This window comes from Bubalus kerabau, chromosome 11 (genome assembly GCF_029407905.1).
Source record: "Bubalus kerabau isolate K-KA32 ecotype Philippines breed swamp buffalo chromosome 11, PCC_UOA_SB_1v2, whole genome shotgun sequence".
Lineage (NCBI taxonomy): Eukaryota > Metazoa > Chordata > Mammalia > Artiodactyla > Bovidae > Bubalus > Bubalus kerabau.
In genome coordinates this window covers 52,155,806-52,180,344 of record NC_073634.1, presented here as the reverse complement: position 1 = coordinate 52,180,344, position 24,539 = coordinate 52,155,806, and the positions used below count along the sequence as shown (strand labels likewise).

Here is a 24,539-nt window from a genome sequence, read left to right as displayed (position 1 = left end):
GACAAACCCAAAAAAGTATTTCCAGACTAGGAAGCCTAAGAGTTTCGGCGAAATCCTATGTCCAAGTCAGAAAATCAGCTGAAGAGCTGCAAGACTAAAATGCCTGGTGCTCTGAGCTGCAGGAAGACAGGGGACAGAGTATGGCGCAGTCTCCTTGACCTGGGCGGCTCTGGAGGGTAGTTAACCTTAAGAGTCAAAAGGCACTTCCAGCCTGGCCGAATGGGGGCAGACTTGCTGAAAGAGAACTGAGCCCAGGACCGGCCAGTTTAAGGCATTGACTTTGGGCCAGCTCTGAGAGTCAGGATCATGCTGATCCTTGTCTGCCTTCGCAACAGGCCCTTCTAATTTATCCACCTCACTCATCTTCCCAGCAAGCTGTGACTTGCTGCATTTTAATGATGTAATTGAAGTAGTTGCCTTGCCCCGTTTCTGAGCTGGTAGATTTTCAGGGCTGTAGGGCACAAACAAAAATGCCCTTAGATGTCCTTTATGAGAAAAGTTGCTGAGAGGGACCAGCCAGACTGATCTTGAGACCCTGAGGTGAAACCTCTGGGGCAGGAGGAGTGTTGGTCTGAAGAAGTCCCAGTGCTCATGGGCTCACTTAAATCCCATACTTCAAGTCACTGAGGTTAGGCCCATTTGCTGGAAAACCAGAGGCTTGGAACCGTCGTGTACGGGACGGCTGGTGGATTTCTCAGACCTTAGTCCAACCCTCGTTAGGAAGAATGTTCACTTCAGTGAAAGCAGTGATTTCCCAGTATCTTTAGTATTAGGGTCTCTTAGGAGTTTTATATACTCTTGGGAGGTAGCACGGGAGAGAGAAGAGAGCAGGGGAAGGGAAGATGAAACAGGCTTGCTTAGCTCCCTCCAGGACACTTTTCAGGCTCCCCTCCTTTTCCCAACTAGGGCTCCAAGTGAAAGAGGAACTGTTAGTTGCTAAGTCTTGTCTGACTCTTTTACGACCCCATGGACTGTAACCTGCCAGGCTCCTCTGTCCGTGGAATTCTCCAGGTAAGAATACTGGAGTAGGTTGCCATTCCCTTCTTCAGGGGATCTTCCTGACCCAGGGAATTGAATCCGGGTCTCCTGCATTGCAGGCGGATTCTTTACTGTCTAAACCCTAGGGCTCCAAATAGGCAATAATTGCTCATGTTGAATTTGCCTTTGTACGTACATTCAAGACTGTTAAATCACATTTGGAAACACAGTTTCTGGCTTGTTTTGATAGTTCTCCTTTAGCCTGAGCACAGATGGCCTGTTCACAGCTAGGGATCAGGTGGGAAGCTGGAATTATATAGTCCTAGCCCAGGCAGGTTTTGCGGCAAAAAATCCTCACAGTTGAGTTCTGGCATCATCTTTCGAGACTGGGCGAAGTGATGGAGCATGGGAGAAACCTGCAAAAGCCATGTAAAGGGAGGGAGACATGCTTGCAAGTAGGCATCAAAGGAGGTCTCCCTTGACTGGTATCAGAATTACTGGGAGAGCTTGCCAGAAAGGCAGAGGCCAGAACCTCCACATCCAAAATCCTTAGCAGCTAAAGGTAGGAGGTGGGGGGGCGGGGGCGGGGGGAGGGATGGGGATGCGACTGATGCATTGGGAGACAAGATGAATGAAAAAAGAGAACAAAGAAACGCCAGAAAAGATCTAGGAAACGCAGACATAGAAGTGAACAGGAGGTACAGAAGTAAGGAGCCATAAAATAGCAAACAGGGCTCAAGGAGCTGGGTGGAGTAGCAGCGGCCAGGTGCCCTGGGGGACATGACCTTGGTGAGAAAGCAGCAGTTTGGCACAGCGTTTCATAAACCTCAACTCTCCCCAGAGTCTTTGCTTCCACAAAACCAAGCTAACCAAACAAAATTCTCAAATTTTCAGAATATTAGGCTGGTCAAATGGGCCAACATATAAGAAAAAATGGCTACAAGGGAGATGGCCAGGCCCAGACCCTGTGACACCCTTTCCCTGTGGATGTGGCAGCTTTGGTGGGGGTACAGGGGTGTCTTGAGATCAGCTCAGACTGGTCCCTGCACCCCCAAACTAGGGATGGCTCCCTGGGCAGCGACTCCAGTCTGTTCAGTGTCGGCTCTGGCGCTTTGCAATCTCCTCCTGGATGCGCAACTTGAGGGCCTCTTGCATGAGTGGCTCCAGAGGCGTGTGAGCTGACACCTCCTCGCTCACCCTTCCTGGATCATCATCCTACGTGGAGGAAGAGTCAGGAAGCTTAGGGCCAAGCCTCTTCTGGAAAGGTGGCCTGCCCTGTCCCTAGACAACACTCTCACAGATCTCCGTGGGACTCACAACTTCTTGCCAGTGCCTGTCATTGCCCAGGTGTCCCCTTAAAAGTGATTCTCGACTGTGGGCCATGTGCCCTTCCCATCGCCCGCTGAGAACACTGTGTGATGGGAGTGCCTTGTGCTCAAAAGCATCGCCCAGCAGTTTGTGCTCCCATGTGGGACAGATACTTCCCACCAGTCCCTGAGGAAGACAGTGGCTCCGGGTGTCACAGTGATTTCCACCACGGCCCAGGACCCTCAGGCTGCAGCTGTTTCCACCAGGCGTACCTGATACACGATAACTGAGGTGATGTCTCCGCTGTCCGCCTCATACTCTAAGCAGAAAAGCTGAGGGCCAGGAGGCTCTGGCTCAGAGCTGCCACTACTGCTGCTTTCACCGGACTCCTCACAGTCTGGGTTGCTTGGGTGGGTAGAGCCATCTGGAGGGATGAACCAGAATGAGAGGGAAGAAAGGAAGGCTGCTGGAACCCTTGCCCAGAGATGATACAGGAAAACAGACTGTAAAGAAAACCCCAGGCTTCTCTGGTGGTCCAGTGGTTGGGAATCTGTCTGCCAAAGCAGGGGACAACAGGTTCGATCCTTGGTCCAGGAAGATCCCACATGCCTCAGGCCAACTAAGCCTGTGCACTCTAGAACATAACTACTGAGCCGTGTGTTCTACAGTACGAGCCCCAAAACAAGAGAAGTTACCGTAATAAAAAGCCAAAGCATTGCAAGTAGAGAGGAGCCCCTGCTCACTGGAATTAGAGAAAGTCCGTGGGCAGCAACGAAGACCCAGCACAGCCAAAAATAAATAAAATTAAAAAAAGAAAAAAGCTGAATTTAGGGGGAAAAAAAAGCACCAGTCTTCTCATGGACCCAGAATGTGTGTGTGAAATGTGCCGCCTATCAGGGATTTTATTCACCTTTGCACCTCTGCACAGTCACATCACACAGGAGGTACACAACGCACATCTGTCTACAGTGTTAGAAGGTGGTAGAGAGGTGGACTGTGCTCTCCCTGGGTTCAAATCCAGGCTCTGCCATTTACTACTTCCTTGAGATTTCAGGCAAGTTGCTGAACCTCTCTGTATCCGTTTTGCAGATTGTGAAACACAAATGATAATGGTTCCCATCTTATGGGGTCCTCTGAAAGCTAAATGAATGAAATGTATACAACCTCTAAAGGCACTCTTAGGGAAGATCAACAAATTTAGCATCATATGTTATCTACTGTAATTGCTGGGTCGAAATGAAGCTGGGGAAAAAGGCCATTAAGTTGGTTTGGGCTTCATTCCACAAGTATGTCCTTGTCGCCTAGAGCAGTGCCAAACTTTTTTTCTGTTAGGTGACGGGAATACGAAAATAGTGTGGTGGAGAGGAAGCGAAAGACAACTTCTTGCCAACTCCCAGCTTTGTCCGGTAATAGTGATGCTTAACTTGAGCCCTCTCTGTTCTACTGGGAGAACCACTAGCGGCGATTGGGGACCATCGAGGTTGATGTTCCGAGAAGGGACGAGGTGAACTGAGCCTTGGGGGCTAAGAAGTAGCTTTTTCCCATATAGGAAAGAAGAGTGCACTGAGGCTGAGCCAGGGCCAAAAGAGCGCGCGGGCTCGAGGAAGCAGGCGGGTGGGCGGCCTCACCTCGGTGTCGCGGCAGGTACACTTGCAAATCGGGCTTTCGGGGCCGAGTGGGCGCAGGCGTGTGCCGCCTCCTCGCCTTCTCCTTGGCCGCCTGCTTCACCTTCTTGTCGTAGTCGTCCCTGCGGGGAGCCGAGCGGGAGTCAGGGACGGCCGGATCAGGCCAGGCCGGGGCTGGCGGCGGTGGCGCGGGGCGGGGCGGTACCGGGCGAGCTGGTTCCGTCGGATGTGGTGCACGAAGCCGTGGCTCATGTCCAGTCGCCCTCCAGGCTTGCAGCAGAGTCCCGGCGCGGGACTCGGCGCCGCTTCCATCTTAACCCCTGTGCGCGGAGCCGCCGCCGTCCCTGCCTAAAGGCCCCCAACGGCCACCCTCCCGCCCCGAGAGCTCAGCACCGCCCCTCGCTCGACTTTCGGCCTCTAGCCCTGACGTCGGGAAAGGAGGGCAGGGCCGAGCTTCTCTGCGCGCAGAGTTCCAGGCACCGGCGGGGCGGGGCGGGGCGGGGCGGAGGGACGGGGCGGAGCGCATGGACGCGGCTGAGCAGAGGGGCGGAGGGGCGGAGCGGCGGAGGGGCGGAGCGGCGGAGGGGCGGAGCGGCGGAGGGGCGGAGCGGCGGAGGGGCGGAGCGGCGGAGGGGCGGAGCGGCGGGGGCGGGCGAAAATACTGCAAGCTCAACTTCCTCTTCCTGGCTGGGGTTTTCCTTTTGTGACATTATCAATAGGAAAACAGGATTTAGGCTTAGTGGAGAAGGCAATGGCACCCCACTCCAGTACTCTTGCCTGGAAAATCCCATGGACGGAGGAGCCTGGAAGGCTGCAGTCCATGGGGTCGCTGAGGGTCGGACACGACTGAGCGACTTCACTTTCACTTTTCACTTTCATGCATTGGAGAAGGAAATGGCAACCCACTCCAGTGTTCTTGCTTGGAGAATCCCAGGGACGGGGGAGCCTGGTGGGCTGTCGTCTATGGGGTCGCACAGAGTCGGACACGACTGAAGCGACTTAGCAGCAGCAGCTGATACATCAGAAAATCCAGAAAAACAAAGCACCCATCACACCACTCAGAATTCGCTGTGGAGCCTTCCCTTCCTTTTTCTTCTGCTGGGATGTGTGACACTCTATCACCAGCCGTTGCATAGGCCGACTGTTAAACCCAGCCGTGCCTCAGTTTACTCATTTGTAAGTGGGGGCACTGACAGCAGCTACCTTCAAAGAGATCCTGAGGAGGCGAGTGCCCAGGCTGGGCACACAGCGGCGCCCTGGCCTCGCAGCCCAGCCTCGGGCCCTCCAGAAGACCACCAGCGGCGGACACCCCTCCCATCCCGCCCAACGCCCGACTTCGTACTTTCCCGCCGCCCGGTTCATCTTGGCGTCCACCGGACCGGTGTCTTAACTCTCCCCGTGGGTGGCCCTGGGGCCTTTCAGATATCTGAGCCTGTGTCATTTTTGGATCCTCTTTAAAAATAGACAAAACTGGGAGTTCATGAGTAGAACAGGGACAGACTGGTACATCCACACAGTGGAATGCTGCTGAGTTGAAGTGAGTTGTTATATACCCAACAAGGTGGATGAATCGCAAAACAAATAGGCGGAGCAAAACAGGCCAGGGATTAAAAAGAGGACTCGCTGTGTGCTTCCGTTTATATAAAACTCTAGAAAGTGACACTGATCTGTAGCAACAGAAAGCAGATCAATGGTCAGGGCAGGAAAACACTTTTGGTGAATGGTGACTTAATTCATTTTATATAAGTAAATATATATATTTGGCTGCACCGAATCTTAATTGCGACATGTGGGATCTAGTTCCCTGATCTGGGAGTCAAACCCAGGCCCCCTGCTTTGAAAGCTGAATCTTAGCCACTGGATCACCAGAGAAATCCCTAGGTTCATTATTTTGATCGTGGTGGTGGTTTCAGAGTGTATACATATCTCCATCAATATTCAGCAAAATGTACAACAAAGCTAGTGGAAGTGATGGAATTCCACTTGAGCTATTTCAAATCCTGAAAGATGATGCTGTGAAAGTGCTGCACTCAATATGCCAGCAAATTTGGAAAACTCAGCAGTGGCCACAGGACTGCAAAAGGTTAGTTTTCATTCCAATCCCAAAGAAAGGCAATGCCAAAGAATGCTCACAACTACCACACAATTGCACTCATCTCACATGCTAGTAAAGTAATGCTCAAAATTCTCCAAGCCAGGCTTCAGCAATATGTGAACCGTGAACTTCCAGATGTTCAAGCTGGTTTTAGGAAAGGCAGAGGAACCAGAGATCAAATTGCCAACATCCACTGGATCATCGAAAAAGCAAGAGAGTTCCAGAAAAACATCTATTTCTGCTTTATTGACTATGCCAAAGCCTTTGACTGTGTGGATCACAATAAACTGTGGAAAATTCTGAAAGAGATGGGAATACCAGACCACCTGACCTGCCTCTTGAGAAACCTGTATGCAGGTCAGGAAGCAGCAGTTAGAACTGGACATGGAACAACAGACTGGTTCCAAATAGGAAAAGGAGTACGTCAAGGCTGTATATTGTCACCCTGTTTATTTAACTTATATGCAGAGTACATCATGAGAAATGCTGGGCTGGATGAAGCACAAGCTGGAATCAAGATTGCCGGGAGAAATATCAATAACCTCAGATATGCAGATGACACCACTCTTATGGTAGAAAGTGAAGAGGAACTAAAAAGCCTCTTGATGAAAGTGAAAGAGGAGAGTAAAACAGTTGGCTTAAAACTCAACATTCAGAAAACTAAGATCATGGCATCTGGTCCCACCACTTCATGGCAAATAGACAGGGAAACAGTGGAAACAGTGGCTGACTTTATTCTTCTGGGCTCCAAAATCACTGCAGATGGTGACTGCAGCCATGAAATTAAAAGATGCTTACTCCTTGGAAAGAAAGTTATGACCAACCTAGACAGCATATTCAAAAGCAGAGACATTACTTTGCCAACAGAGGTCCATCTAGTCAGGGCTATGGTTTTTCCTGTGGTCATGTATGGATGTGAGAGTTGGACTGTGAAGAAGGCTGAGCGCGGAAGAATTGATGCTTTTGAACTGTGGTGTTGGCGAAGACTCTAGAGAGTCCCTTGGACTGCAAGGAGGTCCAACCAGTCCATCCTAAAGGAGATCAGTCCTGGGTGTTCATTGGTAGGACTGATATTGAAGCTGAAACTCCAATTCTTTGGCCACCTGATGCAAAGATCTGACTCATTTGAAAAGACCCTGATGCTGGGAAAGATTGAAGGTGGGAGGAGAAGAGGACGACAGAGGATGAGATGGTTGGATGGCATCACCGACTCAATGGACGTGGGTTTGGGTGGACTCCGGGAGTTGGTGATGGACAGGGAGGCCTGGCGTGCTGCGGTTCATGGGGTTGCAAAGAGTTGGACACGACTGAGCGACTGAACACTTTAAACGCGCTTTTTATTGTATATCAATCACACCTTAGTAGAACTGTAAAGTAGTTTAGGGTTGTGGAAGGGGTCATGAAAGTCAAAGGTCCTGAAGCTTCGGCTTTATTGGCTCCACTCTCTAGTTTCTCTCTGCTCGTCATTCGCATTTTTCTGTGATTCCTCTAAATGTGGAATTAGAGTCGCCAGGTTGCTGCAAGAAGGGTATGACTTGGGAATGTCGCCTGGTTCTGTGCAGGGGTGTTGATCTTTGAGGCGCGGACACTGGAGACGACCTCCCAATTGTGGTTTCGGGACACAAAGTGTCTTGAAGACACCGGGGATCCAACGACAGCTTCTGTTATCCAGAAATCCCCAGTCAGTAAAAGGTTCTTGCCTCTTTAAACCGGAAAAGGGTCAAGTGCAGTAGATCCGCCTACCGGTCCCCGGTGCGCACGCAGCAGCAAAGAAACCACAAAAGGCAGTACTTCCTTGAAGTTCTCTGCGGCGTGATTTGTCCCCGTCGGCGACTCGTAGAGATCCTTGGCCTCCATAACAGCGCCGCTTCTTATTGGCTGCTTGCCGCGCGCTCGGTCTTGTCTGGAGGCTGCGCCCGGCGACTCGGCCGGTAGTGGCGATGTCCAGCCGGTCCAAGCGGGATTCTCGCGGTTCCACCCGCGGGAAGCGCGAGTCCGAGTCGCGAAGCAGCTCGGCTCGCGTCAAACGGGAACGAGATCGGGAGCGGGAGCCCGAGGCGCCGAGCTTCCGGAGCAGCCCAGTGCGCGTGAAGCGGGAGGTCGAGCCGGCGAGCGCGCGCGAGGCCCCGACGCCGGTAGTCCCGGTGGTGCGGGTGAAGCGGGAGCGCGAGGCCGACGAGGACTCGGAACCTGAGCGGGAGGTGCGAGGTGCGCGGGGCCGGGCGCGGGCTCCTCTCTCGCGTTCTTCTTTTTCTCTCTCCAACCTCTCCCAGCGGGAAAGTCATACTTTACACGCGATCCTGCTCGACTCGACTGCTTTTTAATGAGGACTGCTTTTTACTAGTCTTGGTAATCGTAGCTCTAATGTTTCTAGCAACTTTAATAATAACAGCAGCTTTCCCTTATTGGATGCCTAGCTTCGGGGCCAGGCTCGTTGTTTTACAGGTGTTACCTCCTTGAGTTTTTACAAAACACCTGAGGAATAAGCCCTGCTGTAATTCCTGAAATCAGACCGTTCAGAGTGGAGAGCCTGAACTCTGGGCACTTGGACTACGCTGCCCTGTCACTTAGGGTTGTAGCTGCCAGGAGGTTTGGATTCGAATCCGGCCTCTGAGACTGGGTCACTGGTTTGGGAATGTGGGTTTCATGTGTCTGTCCCTCTTTAAGTCGATGGAAGGAGTACTGGAACCCATGAGCTTTGAGAGCCCTGTCAGTCACTTCTGTGACTGTACCCTCTGCCTTCTGCTGGACTCATTCTGCTTCTCCTGGTAATTGCTAGAGGTCTTTTGGCCCAGCCTTGGTACTCTGGAGCGTGTACACTGTTTTCCGACTTGTTGATAACTTACCAGTCACTAAGTAGGTTTCCATCACGTCTAAAGCTTTCCTGTTTAAGCTCAGTTAATCTTTTCCATATCTGAACTTGAAACTTCTGATTTGAACATGTTTCCTATATACTTGTTTTCTTGTGAATTAGCAGGTAAACATATCACTAGGCTACACTGTAGGGGCAGTGTTCTTTGTTTCAGGATTATTCATTCTCCAAGACTATAATTCTGTCTCTGTGCCTGTTTATCTGTATAAGATTATATTCTTGGGGACTTTCCTGCTGGTCCAGTGGCTAAGACTCTACCCTCCCAATGCAGGGGGCCTGGGTTTGATCCCTGGTCAGGGAAGTACGTGCCACTAGGTCCTACATGCCACAACTAAGAGTTTGCATGTTGCAGTGAAGATCCAAGAGCCTGCATGCCGTAACTAAGACCCGGCACATCCAAATAAATAAAAGATTTTACTCTTATGTTAACTCTTAAATTTCTTGCTCAAGGTTTTGCATTTGACATATTTTTGTATTATGCACAGGGTGTAGGACCCCACCTTGCTCATGAAAAGTACTTGATAAATATTCTTTGAATAACCTAATTATTTCAGGGTATTCTTTGGTTTCTTTTACTTATATATTCTGTCAGCCTCAGGTTTCCCTTTCTCTGAAAGAGAAATTGTTTTTCAGATATTTTGCTTAGTTGTGGTCAGGAGATTGTTTTCTCTGGGACAGATTAGGATACCAGTTGTGGTTACTGTCTTATTTCTTTTTTTCCTTTTATTTTTATTGTGAAATAGATCATAGGTACTAAGATAGACCAAATGTCATGCACATGTATAGTTTAAAGAAGAGTGTGGGTATATAGCCTTAAATCTACCACTTGTCAAGGATTGTGAAGGGTCTGACCCTATTTGTACACTACCAAATTAGCCTGCCACGGTTTCATGGATGCTGTTGGAAGACATCGAACTACTGGGCCTCAGACAGCATTCTGCAGCAATAACAGTAGCCAGAATATAGCATTATCATCGTTTCCTGAGTCAGTTCCTGTAGTGCAACATGATGAAAATCCATACACATAGGGAGTGGGTGCACAAGACAACAACTCTGAACTTAGAGAACCCAAATCTTCTACAGTGGGCCTTGAGCTTGCCTTGCCTTTGCTCTGTGAGGAAACACGATCTCTGACTTCCAAGGCTGTACAAACAAACTTCACTCTACCAACATCTTTGGCGAGATAGTCTGGAGGTGGTTGGTACCTCTGGTTACAGTATATGCAGAAACAGGAGAGAGCAATGCAGAATTGCCTCCTGACACTGTTGAGCTTCAGAAGTGGTGCTTAACTAGTACTTTGTTGTTGTTTAGTTGCTCAGTGGTGTCGACTCCTTGCAACCCCATGGACTGCTGCACACCAGGCTTCCCTGTCCTTCAGCATCTCCCGGAGCTTGCTCAAACTCGCGTCCATTGAGTCGGTGATGCCATCCAACCATCTCATTCTCTGTTGCCCCTTTCTGCCCCTGCCCTCAGTCTTTCCCAATATTAGGGTCTTTTCCAATGAGTCGGCTCTTTGTATTAGGTGGTCAAAGTATTGGAGCTTCAGCATCAGTCCTTCCAATGAATATTCAGGGTTGATTTCCTTTAGGATTGACTGATTTAGTCTCCTTGCTCTCAAGGGACTCTCAAGAGTCTTCTCCAGCACCACAATTTGAAAGCATTAATTCTTCGGCACTCAGTCTTCTTTATGGTCCAACTCTCACATATGTACATAACTACTGGAAAAACCATAGCTTTGACTATACAGGCATTTGTCAGCAAGATGATGTTGCTCCTTTTTAATATGCTGTCTAGGTTTGTCATAGCTTTTTTCCAAGGAGCAATCATCTTTTAATTTCATGCTGCGGTCACCTTCCACAGTAATTTTTGGAACCCAAGAAACTAAAATTTGCCACCGTTTACACTTTCCCCCCATATATTTGCCATGAAGTGTTGGGACTGGATGGCATGATCTTAGTTTTTTGAATGTTGATGTTTAAGCCAGTACCTTAGAAGGTCCAACAGGCCCCTTCCAGTTGCATCCGCCTTCCTTGCTTGCTGGGATAATCACTGTTCTGAAGTTTTTCTGTTTCTACTTTTATTGTTTTATAGTTTATATATATGTAAAACTATAAACTATATATATAAACTATAAACTTTTATAGTTTGTATATATTTACCTCATGTATATATGAGGTAAATTATAATTTTCCCTTATATATATGCCTAAGTAGAACTGTATTTTATTTTGTATTTATTACAAATGAAATCATACTATATATAGTCTTCTGTTTTGCCCTTTTTTTTTTTAACTAGTCATATTGTTGAGGTTTATTCAGGTAGATGTTCATGGCAACAAAGTGTTCTATTGATGATAGTGTGTGTATGCTTAGTCCTGTCCGACTCTTTGTGACCCCATGGGCTGTAGCCCACCAGGCTCCTCTGTTCATGGAGTTTTGCAGACAAGAATCCTGGAGCAGGTTGCCATTTCTTCTGTTCCCAACCCAGGGATCAAACCTGATTTCTCCCATTTTTGGTATGTGGTAGGCATTTTGCTTGTTTCCAGTTGGATCTCTTTCAAATATTGTAGCTATAAATATTTTTTAGTAAAATATTCTTGATGCACCTGTGCAAAAGTTCTCTAGGGTAGATACAAGTATTAATAGAAGAGAGATTGCTGGGTCAAAGGGTCTGTGTATTTTCAGCTTCAGTCTAGCTGCAGTATTTTGTAATTGTAAGAGTTTACATTCCCACCAGCAGTCTATGAGCCTTCTCATTGCTCCTCATATTTGCCAACACTTGGAATTGCTTGATTTTGTTTTATCCTCTCTGGTAGATGTGAAGAGGTATATTATTGTGCAAGGGAATTTGCATTTTTTTGATTATTGGTGAGGTTGAGTATCTTTTCATATTTTTGTGGGCTGTCCTCCTCATTTTCTATTGGGTTGTTTTTTTAAAAAACTCTTCACCAGATTTCTTTATGTAATTGCAAGCAATTTCTTTGTTGGTTTTATGTGTTTCAAGTATATTGCCTCAGTTTGTAGCCTGGTGGCTCAGACTGTAAAGAGTCCGCCTACAACGCAAAAGACCTGGCTTTGATCCCTGGGTTGGGAAGATCCCCTGGAGAAGGGAATGGCAACCCACTCCAGTATTCTTGCCTGGAAAATCCAGAGGGTTATAGCCCATGGGGTCGCAAAGAGTTGGACACGACTGAGCAACTAACACTTTTACTTTCCGTTAGAGTGGGCATTTTGGGGTGTTTTCAGGCTATTTGTAACAGAACTCGTCCTGATTTGTTTTTCCCGTTTTTGTGTTTTGTTTGTACTGGTAGTTGACCCTGAGTATGGGTTTCCCATTTTCAGAGCTTTTGATGATTTTCCTTTCAGCAAAGAATGGCCGCGTGGATTCTGAGGACCGGAGGAGCCGCCACTGCCCGTACCTGGATACCATTAATAGGTGGGTAGCACATGGATGGCTGGGACAGCAGACATACAAGGGAATCTTTGTAGAAAGTTCTTTGTATTGTATGATATGTTCAGAAACTTTATCCCTTCTAAAGCTTTCTGCCCAGAAAACTGTGCTTCTTGCCAGGTTTTTTAATCTTTCCCCTCAGTTTAAACTGTCATCAGAGGGCATGTTGTTTTAGGGTGGCACATGCAGAAAGAGCTTTCAGCTTGTTTTGAATTTGTATGAGGAAAATAAAAGGATATGTGGTATCAATGGCAATCACCAACTTACTTTTTTATTGAGCACTCAGTATGTGCTCAATAAGATGATGCTATGAAAGAGCTGCACTCAATATGCCAGCAAATTTGGAAAACTCAGCAGTGGCCACAGGACTGGAAAAGGTCAGTTTTCATTCCAATCCCAAAGAAAGGCAATGCCAAAGAATGCTCAAAAAAAAAAAAAAAAAAGAATGCTCAAACAACCACACAATTGCACTCATCTCACACGCTAGTGAAGTAATGCTCAAAATTCTCCAAGCCAGGCTTCAGCAATACGTGAACCATGAATTTCCAGATGTTCAAGCTGGTTTTAGAAAAGGCAGAGGAACCAGAGATCAAATTGCCAACATCCGCTGGATCATCGAAAAAGCAAGAGAGTTCCAGAAAAACATCTATTTCTGCTTTATTGACTATGCCAAAGCCTTTGACTGTGTGGATCACAATAAACTGTGGAAAATTCTGAAAGAGATGGGAATACCAGACCACCTGACCTGCCTCTTGAGAAATCTGTATGCATGTCATGAAGCAACAGTTAGAACTGGACATGGAACAACAGACTGGTTCCAAATAGGAAAAGGAGTACGTCAAGGCTATATGTTGTCACTCTCCTTCTTTAACTTATATGCAGAGGACATCATGAGAAACGCTGGGTTGGAAGAAGCACAAGCTGGAATCAAGATTGCCGGGAGAAATATCAATAACCTTAGATATGCAGATGACACCACCCTTATGGCAGAAAGTGAAGAGGAACTAAAGAGCCTCTTGATGAAAGTGAAAGAGGAGAGTGAAAAAGTTGGCTTAAAGCTCAACATTCGGAAAACAAAGATCATGGCATCTGGTCCCATCACTTCATGGGAAATAGATGGGGAAACAGTGGAAATAGTGAGAGACTTTATTTTTGGGGGCTCCAAAATCACTGCAGATGGTGATTGCAGCCATGAAATTAAAAGACGCTTACTCCTTGGAAGGAAAGTTATGACCAACCTAGATAGCATATTAAAAAGCAGAGATATTACTTTGCCAACAAAGGTCTGTCTAGTCAAGGCTATGGTTTTTCCAGTTGTAATGTATGGATGTGAGAGGTGGATGTGAAGAAAGCTGAGCGCCGAAGAATTGATGCTTTTGAACTGTGGTGCTGGAGAAGACTTGCGAGTCCCTTGGACTGCAAGGAGATCCAACCGGTCCATTCTAAAGGAGACCAGTCCTGGGTGTTCATGGGAAGGACTGATGAAGCTGAAACTCTAATACTTTGGTCACCTCATGCGAAGAGTTCACTCATTGGAAAAGACCCTGATGCTGGGAAGGATTGGGGGCAGGAGGAGTAGGGGACGACAGAGGATGATATGGTTGGATGGCATCACCGACTCGATGCACATGAGTTTGAGTGAACTCCAGGAGTTGGTGATGGACAGGGAGGCCTGGCGTGCTGTGATTCATGGGGTCGCAAGGAGTCAGACACGACTGAGCGACTGAACTGAACTGAACAGTATGTGCTAGGGCTTACCAGGTGGTTCAGTGGGTAAAGAATCTGCCTGCCAGTGCAGGAGATGCAGGAGACTTGGGTTCAATCCCTGGATTAGGAAGATCTCCTGGTGGAGGAAATGGCGACCCACTCCAATATTCTTGCCTGGGAAATCCCACCGACAGAGGAGCCTGGAGTCGCAGAATCAGACACCACTGAGCATGCACACACATGATGTGCTAGGTACTGCTCTTGATACCTGGGATTCAGGAAAGGAAAAACAGACAAAGACATGTTCTAAAGCAGAGGTGGTCATCTCATCCCAATGCATTCTTTAGTCCCCCAGATGCATTATAGGATGGTTTTTTCACTTATACTCTAGTGTAGCCTTGACTACTAGACTGTTTTTGCAACATTGGGATTGCTCTTTGCAGGTGGAATTGTCCATGTGGTAGGCACAAACCACTTGTGGCTGTTGAGCACTTGAAATGTGGCTTGAGGAACTGAATTTTAAATTTTATTTTAATTATTTTACATCAATAGCTGTGTGTGGCTAGTGGCCCCTTTAGTGGACAGTGCAGCTTTCCAGAGACCATTAACGATTAATTAGAGTTAATGCTTGAGAAGGAAAACCCTTGCCACCTGTGGATTTAGTAGAGGTAACTTTTTTAAAATCACTTAACTTGCCTGGTACTCACCGTGACTTTGCACTTGAACAGATAGATCTTTTTGTAGGTATTCCTCTAAAATTCTTCAGGCTTCTGACTTTTATTAATGGACAAAAATAAAATTTTCTTTTATGAAAGGGGTTATTCACTCTTTTTGTGTCCTTTATTTTATGTCTTTTACTTTGGAATGTTGTTGGTGCCCTGTTACTTTAGTCCTTGTGGCTTTTCCTCCAGAGAAAGTAATGGGAGATTCTCAACTGGTTGTGGATGCTCGAAGAGGGTCATTGGTAGAGATACCTTTGCACTACTTTGGGGGTTGGTGGGTTGGGGCACTATATTAAATGTCTAGGTGAAAGTGTTAGTTGCTCAGTTGTGTCTGATGCTTTGCTACCCCATGGACTGTAGCCCACTAGCTTCTCTGTCCATGGAATTCTCCAGGCAAGAATACTGGAGTGGGTAGCCATTCCCTTCTCCAGGGAATCTTTCCAACCCAGGGATTGAACCCCGGTCTCTTGCACTGCAGGCAGATTCTTTACCATCTGAGCCACCGGGAAGGCCCGAACGTCTAAGTAAGGAAGAGTTAACGTTCCCCACAATTTTCATGTGGTTGCTGACCTGTTCTTGGAAGGATGCTGCGTGACGCATGGAGCCAGCGGTGCTGCTTTACTCAGGTGCTCACCTGGGCAATCATCACCATTAACTGTTTCTGTTTTGTTTTCATCCTCTTAGGAGTGTGCTGGACTTTGACTTTGAGAAATTGTGTTCCATCTCCCTCTCGCACATCAATGCATATGCTTGTCTGGTGTGTGGCAAGTACTTTCAAGGTAAATAAATATTTTGTATTGTGTTTTCAGCACTAGCCACAGGTCTGTGGGTTTTTGTTGTTGTGGTTTTTTTTTTTTTTTTTTTTAAGTTGCTGTTAAGAGTCATGTCTAATAAACTTTTATCTTTGTTCCCAGGAAATTGGAATACTCTTAGAAAATCCATAGGAGGTTCTCTATTTATCAGAATCTGAACACATGTGAAAGGGAGAAAGAACTTGCCACATGTGAGACTGTGTGGGAAATCTCAGAAGCTCTAGTTTTATTATTATTTTTTTAAGGTGGTGGCTTTCTCTGCCTAATGCTGGTCGTCGCCAGTGAAGGAGGACAGGCAAGGCCACTGAAGCCCTGCTGTCTCCAGCCCCACTGCCTCTGGCCCTGCTGCTATTTATTTAACTTTTCTGTTTGGTTGTTTGGCCTGTGAACCGACTGTGGAGGAGAGCTCTGGGATTGGCTGGCCCCTGGTGCTGACCGGCTCTGGGTTTTTGAATCTCTGATATTTTTCTATACTCAATGTCTTTTTCTGAGAATCCTTTTACTGTAAGGAGTTTTTTCATTCTGTCCTTTTCTGAAAATTAACTGTATCAGTTTATTCAGACCAAGCTAGTGCTATTTGCACAGTATAGTGGAGGATTTAGAGGAAATGTAAAGTACATTCCTTGCTCTTACAGGGATCTTATAAATAGTCAAGGGTAACACATAAAACAATCAGCAAACTCTCTTAAGACCATTAAGATTACTGCTGGCCCATGTGGCACTGAGTGTAAATAAATAAGGACAATAGGAGTTGAAATATGCAAAGATCAGTGTTAGCTGGAATGTTTGTGTCATGTTCATGAAGGAGGTGAAGGAGGAACTTGTTCTCTGTATGCAGGATATACAGAGTTTGAATGGGTGAAGGGTGAAATATTCTAAAAAGGAGTGGTAACGTGAACAAAGTCATGCAACTATGAGATTGTCCTGAATGTGGGCAGCTGGAAAATTAGGACTAAGTGATGATGGAGACACGTACATATGTGTATGTACGTGTATTATTTATAATATATACATGCATATCCCTAGTTTCTGATAGCACATGAAACTAGCTTGTATACATACACATATACATACTCACACATATATACATACACATATGCACATACAGATACCCACACGTTTTCCATATTTGTGTATATGAAATTAGCCCCCCTGTGTTTTATGCTATCTAGAGAATAAAGTGCTGTTCTTTCTTGCTAACTTGTATGATGAGAGGAGTTCATGCGGAGATGAATTTTCAGGAATGGTGTAGTACTTTGTTTTTGCTGATATTAACATGTTCTGGTACAAAATGAAGAAGGGAAAATTGCACATGATGTTCGCTTCTGGAGTTTGTGCTTCTCTCACAGCCTTTCCTCCTTCCTGCAGGCCGGGGTTTGAAGTCTCACGCCTACATTCACAGTGTCCAGTTTAGTCACCATGTCTTCCTCAACCTCCACACCCTCAAGTTTTACTGCCTCCCTGACAACTATGAGATCATCGATTCCTCACTAGAGGATATCACGGTGCGTGTCCAAGAGGGTTGGTTTGGAACTAGTTCTCTTGGGAGCTACCCCAGGGCTCTTGGGGGTCTTCCCACTCAAGGTCAGGAAAGAGTCTCAGTCCTTTGGACTTGGAGAATCTCCTTTCCCTTTGGGAGGAACCAGGGAAACTGAAGAAAGAGGTTATGTGTGCTCAGTCGTGTAGTCGTATCTGACTCTCTGGGGCCCCGTGGACTGTAGCCCACCAGGCTCCTCTGTCCATGGGGTTATCCAGGCAGGAATACTGGAGTGGGTTGCCATTTCCTCCTCCAGGGGATCTTCCTGACCCAGGGCTCAATCCTACTTCTTCTGCATTAGCAGGCAGATTCTTGACCACTGAGCCGCCTGGGAAGCCCCACAATTCGTAGTCATGGCCCATGGTCTGCAGCTTAGCTATTGTTTCTGTTTTTAGTTAGGACTGAAGAAATAGGGCTCCTTTGTAATTGGGGTGAAAGCATTTTTATGAAATAAATTACCCTTCCACACTTTGGTGTAGTGATGTGAATTGAGCCTGGTGTAGCCAGGTATAGGACAGAGATTTATACCAGCTCACAGCTCCTTTTGGACTTTCCAGGTGGCCCTAGTGGTAAAGAACCTGCCTGCCTATGCAGAAGACTAAGAGACACGGGGTTGATCCCTGGGTGGGGAGGATTCCATGGAGAAGGGCATAGCAACCCATTCCAGTATTCTTGCCTGGAGAATCCTCATGAACAGAGGAGCCTGGTGGGCTATAGTCCATAGAGTCTTAAAGTGTTGGACACAACTGAAGTGACTTAGCACGCATGCATAGCTCCTTTTGACATGATGTGGCCAAAATGGCTAGCATGTTCCACCTGCAGGCTCCGATTTGTGCCTTATGCCAGGAGTCCATGCACTTATGTGGGGAGCCTGGAAAGTCCTCTTGAGCTTTGATTACTGTTGGAACTGTTGATTATTGTTTTCCTTTTCAGCAAGTGGCTGCATGTTCAATAGAGTGGAATGTTCTATTTAAGGAAAGCTTGGTGTTCAGAGTGTTTGAAACACTACTTACCCCACTTCCATAAGTTTCATAGTCCTGTTAAAATTGAAGTTTTAAGTGGTTATGCACAGAGGGAGAAACTGAAAGGAATTCAAGCTTTTTTCTCTTTTAATTCAAGCTTTCAAAGTGAGTCAGTGGTGACTTCCCTGGTGGTCCAGTGGTTAAGACTATGCCTTCCAATGCAGAGGGTGCAGGTTCGATCCCTGGTCTGGGATCTGGGATCCCACATGCCTCGCAGCCAAAAAACCAAAACATGAAACAGAAACAAAGTGAGTCAGTGGTGCCCTCTGACCAGCCTGTGACCTAATGACCCTCGTAGCTCTAGGACTGGAAGGGTCTGATCCTGCCCCTTCAGTCACAGGGAATCACAGCATCGCAGACCTCCACAGAGAGGGGGAATGAATTCCTGCTTACGTAGCAGCCCACGTGCTGACCCTGCGTGAGCTCCTACCTGGGACTCAGACTCCCGCCGCCTGCAGACTTGAGTATCCTGCAGTTTCTCACTGTTGTTTGTTATGGGGTTGGCCAGACATGCTCTCTGAGGGAAGGCCTGGGACTCAGTGATTTTGGGTTTTTGATAATCACCTGTTTATAGATGAGCAGTATGTAGGGGGCCCATTCCATGTCACCTCCCTCCTTAGACCTACTGTTGGGAACCCTTTGGGTGGCTGTTCATGGCAAAGTATTTTTTGCTTTTGCAAAAATTGCTGTTGCAAATATGTCTTGTCAGCTCTATAGATGATCCTAAAACAACTTGGAATTTTCTTTTGTTTTGCAGTATGTGTTGAAGCCCACTTTCACAAAGCAGCAGATTGCTAACTTGGACAAGCAAGCCAAGTTGTCCCGGGCATATGACGGCACCACTTACCTGCCAGGTATCGTGGGCCTGAATAACATAAAGGCCAATGACTACGCCAACGCCGTCCTTCAGGTAGGGTAGGATGGGATGGGAACCGTGCGGGAGGGGGCAACCCAGGAACACTGAAGCTCAGCCAGGAAATGACTGCTTTCTGGTGGAGTCTAGTGGTCGTCAGATCCTGATTCTTTGCTGGGAACTCTGCTGGCCTATTTGTTCTGCACCAAGCAGAACACTCCTGTGTATGCTGGAGGGCTGCTGCCAAATGGTGGGCCTGTTTCAGCCTCTGGAGTGTACAGGGAGTGAGGGGTGGAATCTGCATGTGGCCTGGAGGACCCAAAAAGAGGCACGTGTGCTAGGTGATGCTTTTCTTCCATGGTGTAGATGTTCACTGTGTTGGCTCTGAGGTGTCTCTGTCCTGCCCCTGTGTGTAAACCCTGAAATGGGAAAAGCAGAAAGCCAAAGTTGTCCTGTTTGCAATTAAGTTTTGCTTTTAAAAAAAATTACATGAGTAATAGTGCACATTGTAGAAAATATTGATAAGCGTAAATAAGAAAATTAACAGTAATTCTGCTTCACTCAAAAAAAAATGATTAAACTATAAACAAATTGCTGAGAGTGGGGAAGAAAGATACAGAAAGTGTAACATGAGAACTTTATTCCTTTCCCTAGTGCTTTGCCCTGGGGTAGTTAACAGTATAGAGAGCTCCAAAACTATTCTAAACACGCACACACACAGGCATAATGTCATGTGGCAATATTATGGTTTATTTTGTTATTCCTCAATTGATAAAATTTCACTTGTCTCAGGGTTTTTTCTGTTACCAGTGTTGCAGTGTGTATCCATCTTGCACATTTTGTGACACTCTTATACTTTGTTTTATTTCTTTTCTAGGCTTTTCAAATACTTGGATTTTTAATCTAGAAAGTAACATAGTATATGTGTGTATCTTTGTATATATTTTAACTTAAAAGCCTATTGTGAGATCAATAAATGTTCTTGTGCAGCATCCTTATATGATTACATGTCATTGTATTTTGTTGAATTTGATTCTTCAACCTTCACTTCTTGTATTAATGCACTGTGAGCCTTGATTCTAGGCTATAGGGGAGTTGTAGTGGTTTATAAACCCACCAGCCACAGAAAAGGCTGCTCTTTTTTTTTTTTAATTGAAGTGTAGTTAACTTACAGTGTTGTGTTAGTTTCTGACAAACAGCAAAGTGAATTAGTTATAGATATGTATTTTTCTCTTCATATTCTTTTCTCTTATGATTTACTATAGGATATTGAATATAGTTCCCTGTGCTATACAGTAGGACCTTGTTGTTTATTTTATATATAGTAATTTTTATTTGCAAATCCAAAATTTCTAATTTATCCCTTTTGGTAACCATAAATTTTTATTCTGTGTCAGTGAATCTGTTTCATAGATAAATTGTGTTGTGTATTAGAGTCCACATGTAAGTGATGTCATATGGTATTTTTCTCTTTCTGGCTTTACTTAGTATGATAATCTCTAGGTCCATCCATCTGCTGCAAATGGCATTATTTCATTCTTTTTTTTTTTAAACGGCTGAGTAGTATTCTGTGTGTGTGTCACATCTTTATTCACCTGTCGATGAACATTCAGGTTGTTTCCGTATCTTGGCTATTGTATATAGTGCTTTCATGTATATTAGGGTGCATGTATGCCCAGGAGTGGAGTTGCTGGATCGTACGCTAACTGTGGTTTTAGATTTTTAAGGAACTTTCATGCTGTTCTCCTTAGTGGCTACACCAGTTTATTGATACATTCCTACTAACAATGTAGGAGGATTCCCAAAGGGGTGTTGCATTGTCACTGTTACCATTAAAAAAAAGTTCTTCCATTTTGATAGGTATCTCCATTTTAACTTACTTTTAAAAATTCATTTCTAAAGTTGATTCTTATATTTTCTCATGAGTTGTGGGCCTTATGTGCTCATCTTTCTATTAGTGTTACACTATATTGAGTTTTAAAAGTATGTATATATTTATATGTATATGTGTGTGTGTTGCACATATTCTAGTTCTTATTTGGTTGGCCTTTAAACTTTGTGTATGGTGTTTTTGCATAAAGAATTGGGTAAAACATTGCAAAAACGTATCTCTTGAGTTTTGCTGTCTGCCGTTAGTGTCATGCCTGGTCCCTTGTTGTTGTTTGGTCACTAAGTTGTGTCCGACTCCTTGTGACCCATGAACTGCAGCACGCCAGGCTTCCCTGTCCTTCACCATCTCCCAGAGCTTGCTCAAACATGCCCATTGAGTCGGTGATGCCATCTGATCGTCTCGTCCTCTGTTGTCCACTTCTCTTCTACCTTCTATCTTTCCCATCATCAGGGTCTTTTCCAGTGAGTCGGCTCTTTGCATCAGGTGGCCAGAGTACTGTAGCTTTAGCTTTAGCATCAGTCCTTCCAATGAATATTCAGGGTTGATATCCTTTAGGATGGACTGGTTGGATCTCCTTTCAGTCACTATCAGAAGTCTTGTCCAGTACTGCAGTTTGAAAGCATCAGTTCTTCGGTGCTCAGCCTTCTTTATGGTCCAACTCTCACATCCATACATGACTGCTGGAAAAAAATCATAGCTATGACTATACAGACCTTTGTCAGCAAAGTGATATCTCTGCTTTTTAATACGCTGTCTAGGTCTGTCATAGCTTTTCTTCCAAGGTGCGAGTGTCTTTTAATTTCATGGCTGTAGTCACCGTCTGCAGTGATTTTGGAGCCCAAGAAAATAAAGTCTTTCACTGTTTCCAGTGTTTTCTCATCTATATGCCATGAAGTATTTGGACCAGATTCCATGATCTTAGTATTTGAATGTTTCTGGTCCCTGGAAAGGTTGAATTCTTAGATGGAGAGAGATTTTGCTGACTTTGCCTCTTCCAGTCTCTCATGGCTTTGTGAAGACTGTTTGAGGACAGATAGGGTTTTGAATACAGTCATGGAAGTTGTGACTTTGTGATGGGTTTTAGCTCCCCATAGGAAGTTCTTTTTATTTATACATGTAAGTGGATGAACAAATCCTCTGTGATGTTTCCACTAAAATGTTATTGAATGGACCAAGTACTCCACAGAGGCTGATTAATTTCTCTCTGAGGACACCTGCTATTTGTCTTGTCACTGAAGTCAGGGAGCAACCTCTGTCCACAGTGGAGCATGGATAACAGAGCTAGGATAAACTTTATCCACACGCTTTTCCTTTTGAGAGTAACTCGCAGCAGGAAGGGCTTCCCTTGTGGCTCAGCTGGTAAAGAATCCGCCTGCGATGCAGGAGACCTGGGTTCGATCCCTGGGTTGGGAAGATCCCCTGGAGAAGGGAAAGGATACCCATTCCAGTATTCTGGCCTGGAGAATTCCATGGACTAAAGTCCATGGGGTCACAAGGAGTTGGACATGACTGAGCAACTTTTACTTTCAGTATCTCAGTAGGAAATCCTTGTTTCTTTAGCTGAGCTAAACTTGTAGGCTTTCAGGCTGTTGCTTCAGTCATGTCCAACTCTTTGCGACCACATGGACTGTAGTCCGCCAGGCTCCTCTGTCTATGCGATGCTCCAAGCAAGAATACCAGAGTGGGTTACCATTCCTTCTCCATGGTATCTTCCTGACCCAGGGATTGAACCTGCATCTCCTGGGTTGCAGGCGCATTCTTTACTACTTGAGCCATCAGGGAAGCCCCAGACTTGAAGAGGCTTTCCTGATCACCTCTATCATTATCCTGAGTTGCCCCCTGAATTGTTTTCCCCAGAGATGCCTGGGTTTATATATTTAGCAGCATCTTTCCTTACTCCTTGCTAAAGGGATTACCTTGTCAAAGAAAGTTGTGCACATGGTAAGCACAGCGCTGATGAGGATTCATGACCCTATCAGAAAAGACCTGAGACTGTATTTATTTAGGGTCTTTTCTGTGGTCTCCTTCCCAGTTTCATATATCTCACTAATAAGCATATGTTTTTTCCTGAACTAACATGGTAGGTCTTTATCTTTTTGCTTAATGAGATAAAATTAATTTCTATTCTCTTAAAGTCTTTGACTATTTCCATCATAACAGAGTACATTCATTTTTATATACAGTTGTATGGCTTTATTACCACACTCTTAATACCACATGCAGGAAAGACACCTTAACTTTTGATTCTTTAAGGTGTAACAGTTTTTAGAAGAGCTTAAATAGATGAGCCTAAGTCCCAGAGGTCCAGCAGAAGGGCTGTGGATTAATCGGAATCGGAACGTTTGATTTCCAGGCTCTGTCTAACGTTCCTCCTCTCCGGAACTACTTCCTGGAAGAAGACAATTATAAGAACATCAAACGTCCTCCTGGGGATATCATGTTCTTGTTGGTCCAGCGTTTTGGAGAGCTGATGAGAAAACTCTGGAACCCTCGCAATTTCAAAGCTCATGTCTCTCCCCATGAGATGCTGCAGGCTGTTGTCCTCTGCAGCAAGAAGACTTTTCAGATCACGAAACAGGGTAAGGAAGGAGTAATTCGTGTCTTCTGACTTTTGGGCAATAGCACTAGTCTGGTGGGCACATTTACTTCTGCTTTGCAGTGAACTCTGCAGTAGCTGGAGCGAGTGTCCAGTGCATAGCGTGTTCAGGTGTCTCAGTCTTCCTTCATCAGCCTGCCTTGCCCAGAGTCCCAGGCGTGGTCAGCTGGATAGGCAGTCTGTCTGATTTGCTGAACTAAACTACGACTTGGGAAAACCAGGAGGCTGGAAAAGGCACCAACCATTATTAAGTGCCTGCCACTTTTGCTTCTCATTTTGTCATGTCGCAGACTGTTCTATTCTGACTATTTTTATCCCTCCAAACCCAGTGATTTATTGCCACATGAGTAGCTCATAGTAGCTCATAGGATGTGATATGATACTCTCTAGTTTCCAGGTCAGTTGATTGACCATTCACTCCTGGTGCTAGGTTTTAATGCTGCAGGGTTAAAAAACACAGTTTTTTCCTTCCAGGCACTCCTGTTCTAGTGGGGAAGATAGTTCTGTAGAAAGATGATTACATGTGTTAAGTGCTGTGATAGCAGAAGCACAGCATGCTGTGGGAGGGTGCATAGAGCAAAGACGCCCGTTGAACACATGCAAGGTGAGCTGAGGTTCAGAGAGAAGGAAGAGATGCCTGAGTTTTAGGTAGTGGGGAGACACGGTGGGGGTGGGCATTCCAGGCAGAGAGGACACTGGACAGCAGCATGGAGGTGCCTGGCACAGAGAGAGGACTGCTTGTAGCTGGACCTTTGGATCCAACAATGAGTGCTGAGATGGACCAAGTGGTTGGGTTTATTTCCCACTGCTATAAGGAACTTGGATTACATCCTGATAACAGCGGGGACTCAGTGAAGGCCCTTAAGTGAAGATACGCTGTCACATGTTTGTTTTAAAACATTCTTGTTGAGGAGTGACTTAGAAATTCAGTAATGGCTATTATTTTTATTTTAATATTTTGACTGAGCTGTGTGGCTTTCAGGATTTCAGTTACCTGACCAGGGTTGGAACCCGGTCCATGGCAGTGAACATGCCAATTCCTAACCACTGGCCCCCAGGGAACTCCCAGTA

General features: G+C 45.8%; 2 protein-coding genes across 2 annotated transcripts in view; one reads left to right on the top strand and one right to left on the bottom strand.

Annotated features, from left to right (window-relative positions):
* Positions 1-382: 382 nt before the first annotated feature.
* On the bottom strand, positions 383-4,391 carry C11H2orf68 (chromosome 11 C2orf68 homolog). Its single transcript, XM_055540344.1, has 4 exons — positions 4,117-4,391; positions 3,915-4,033; positions 2,559-2,710; positions 383-2,193 (listed from the first exon to the last, which is right to left on the bottom strand). The coding sequence occupies exons 1-4, from the start codon at positions 4,221-4,223 to the stop codon at positions 2,071-2,073; spliced, it is 501 nt and encodes a 166-aa protein (XP_055396319.1). The 5' UTR covers positions 4,224-4,391; the 3' UTR covers positions 383-2,070.
* Positions 4,392-7,807: 3,416 nt separating this feature from the next.
* The window catches only part of USP39 (ubiquitin specific peptidase 39), a 37,931-nt gene continuing 21,199 nt past the window's right edge, over positions 7,808-24,539 (top strand). Inside the window, exons 1-6 of the mRNA XM_055540338.1 lie at positions 7,808-8,214; positions 12,244-12,313; positions 15,442-15,536; positions 16,938-17,074; positions 18,886-19,038; positions 23,226-23,451. Of these exons, the coding sequence (XP_055396313.1) occupies positions 7,947-8,214; positions 12,244-12,313; positions 15,442-15,536; positions 16,938-17,074; positions 18,886-19,038; positions 23,226-23,451 (949 nt within the window). The 5' untranslated portion in view covers positions 7,808-7,946. The remainder of the gene's footprint in view (positions 8,215-12,243; positions 12,314-15,441; positions 15,537-16,937; positions 17,075-18,885; positions 19,039-23,225; positions 23,452-24,539) is intronic.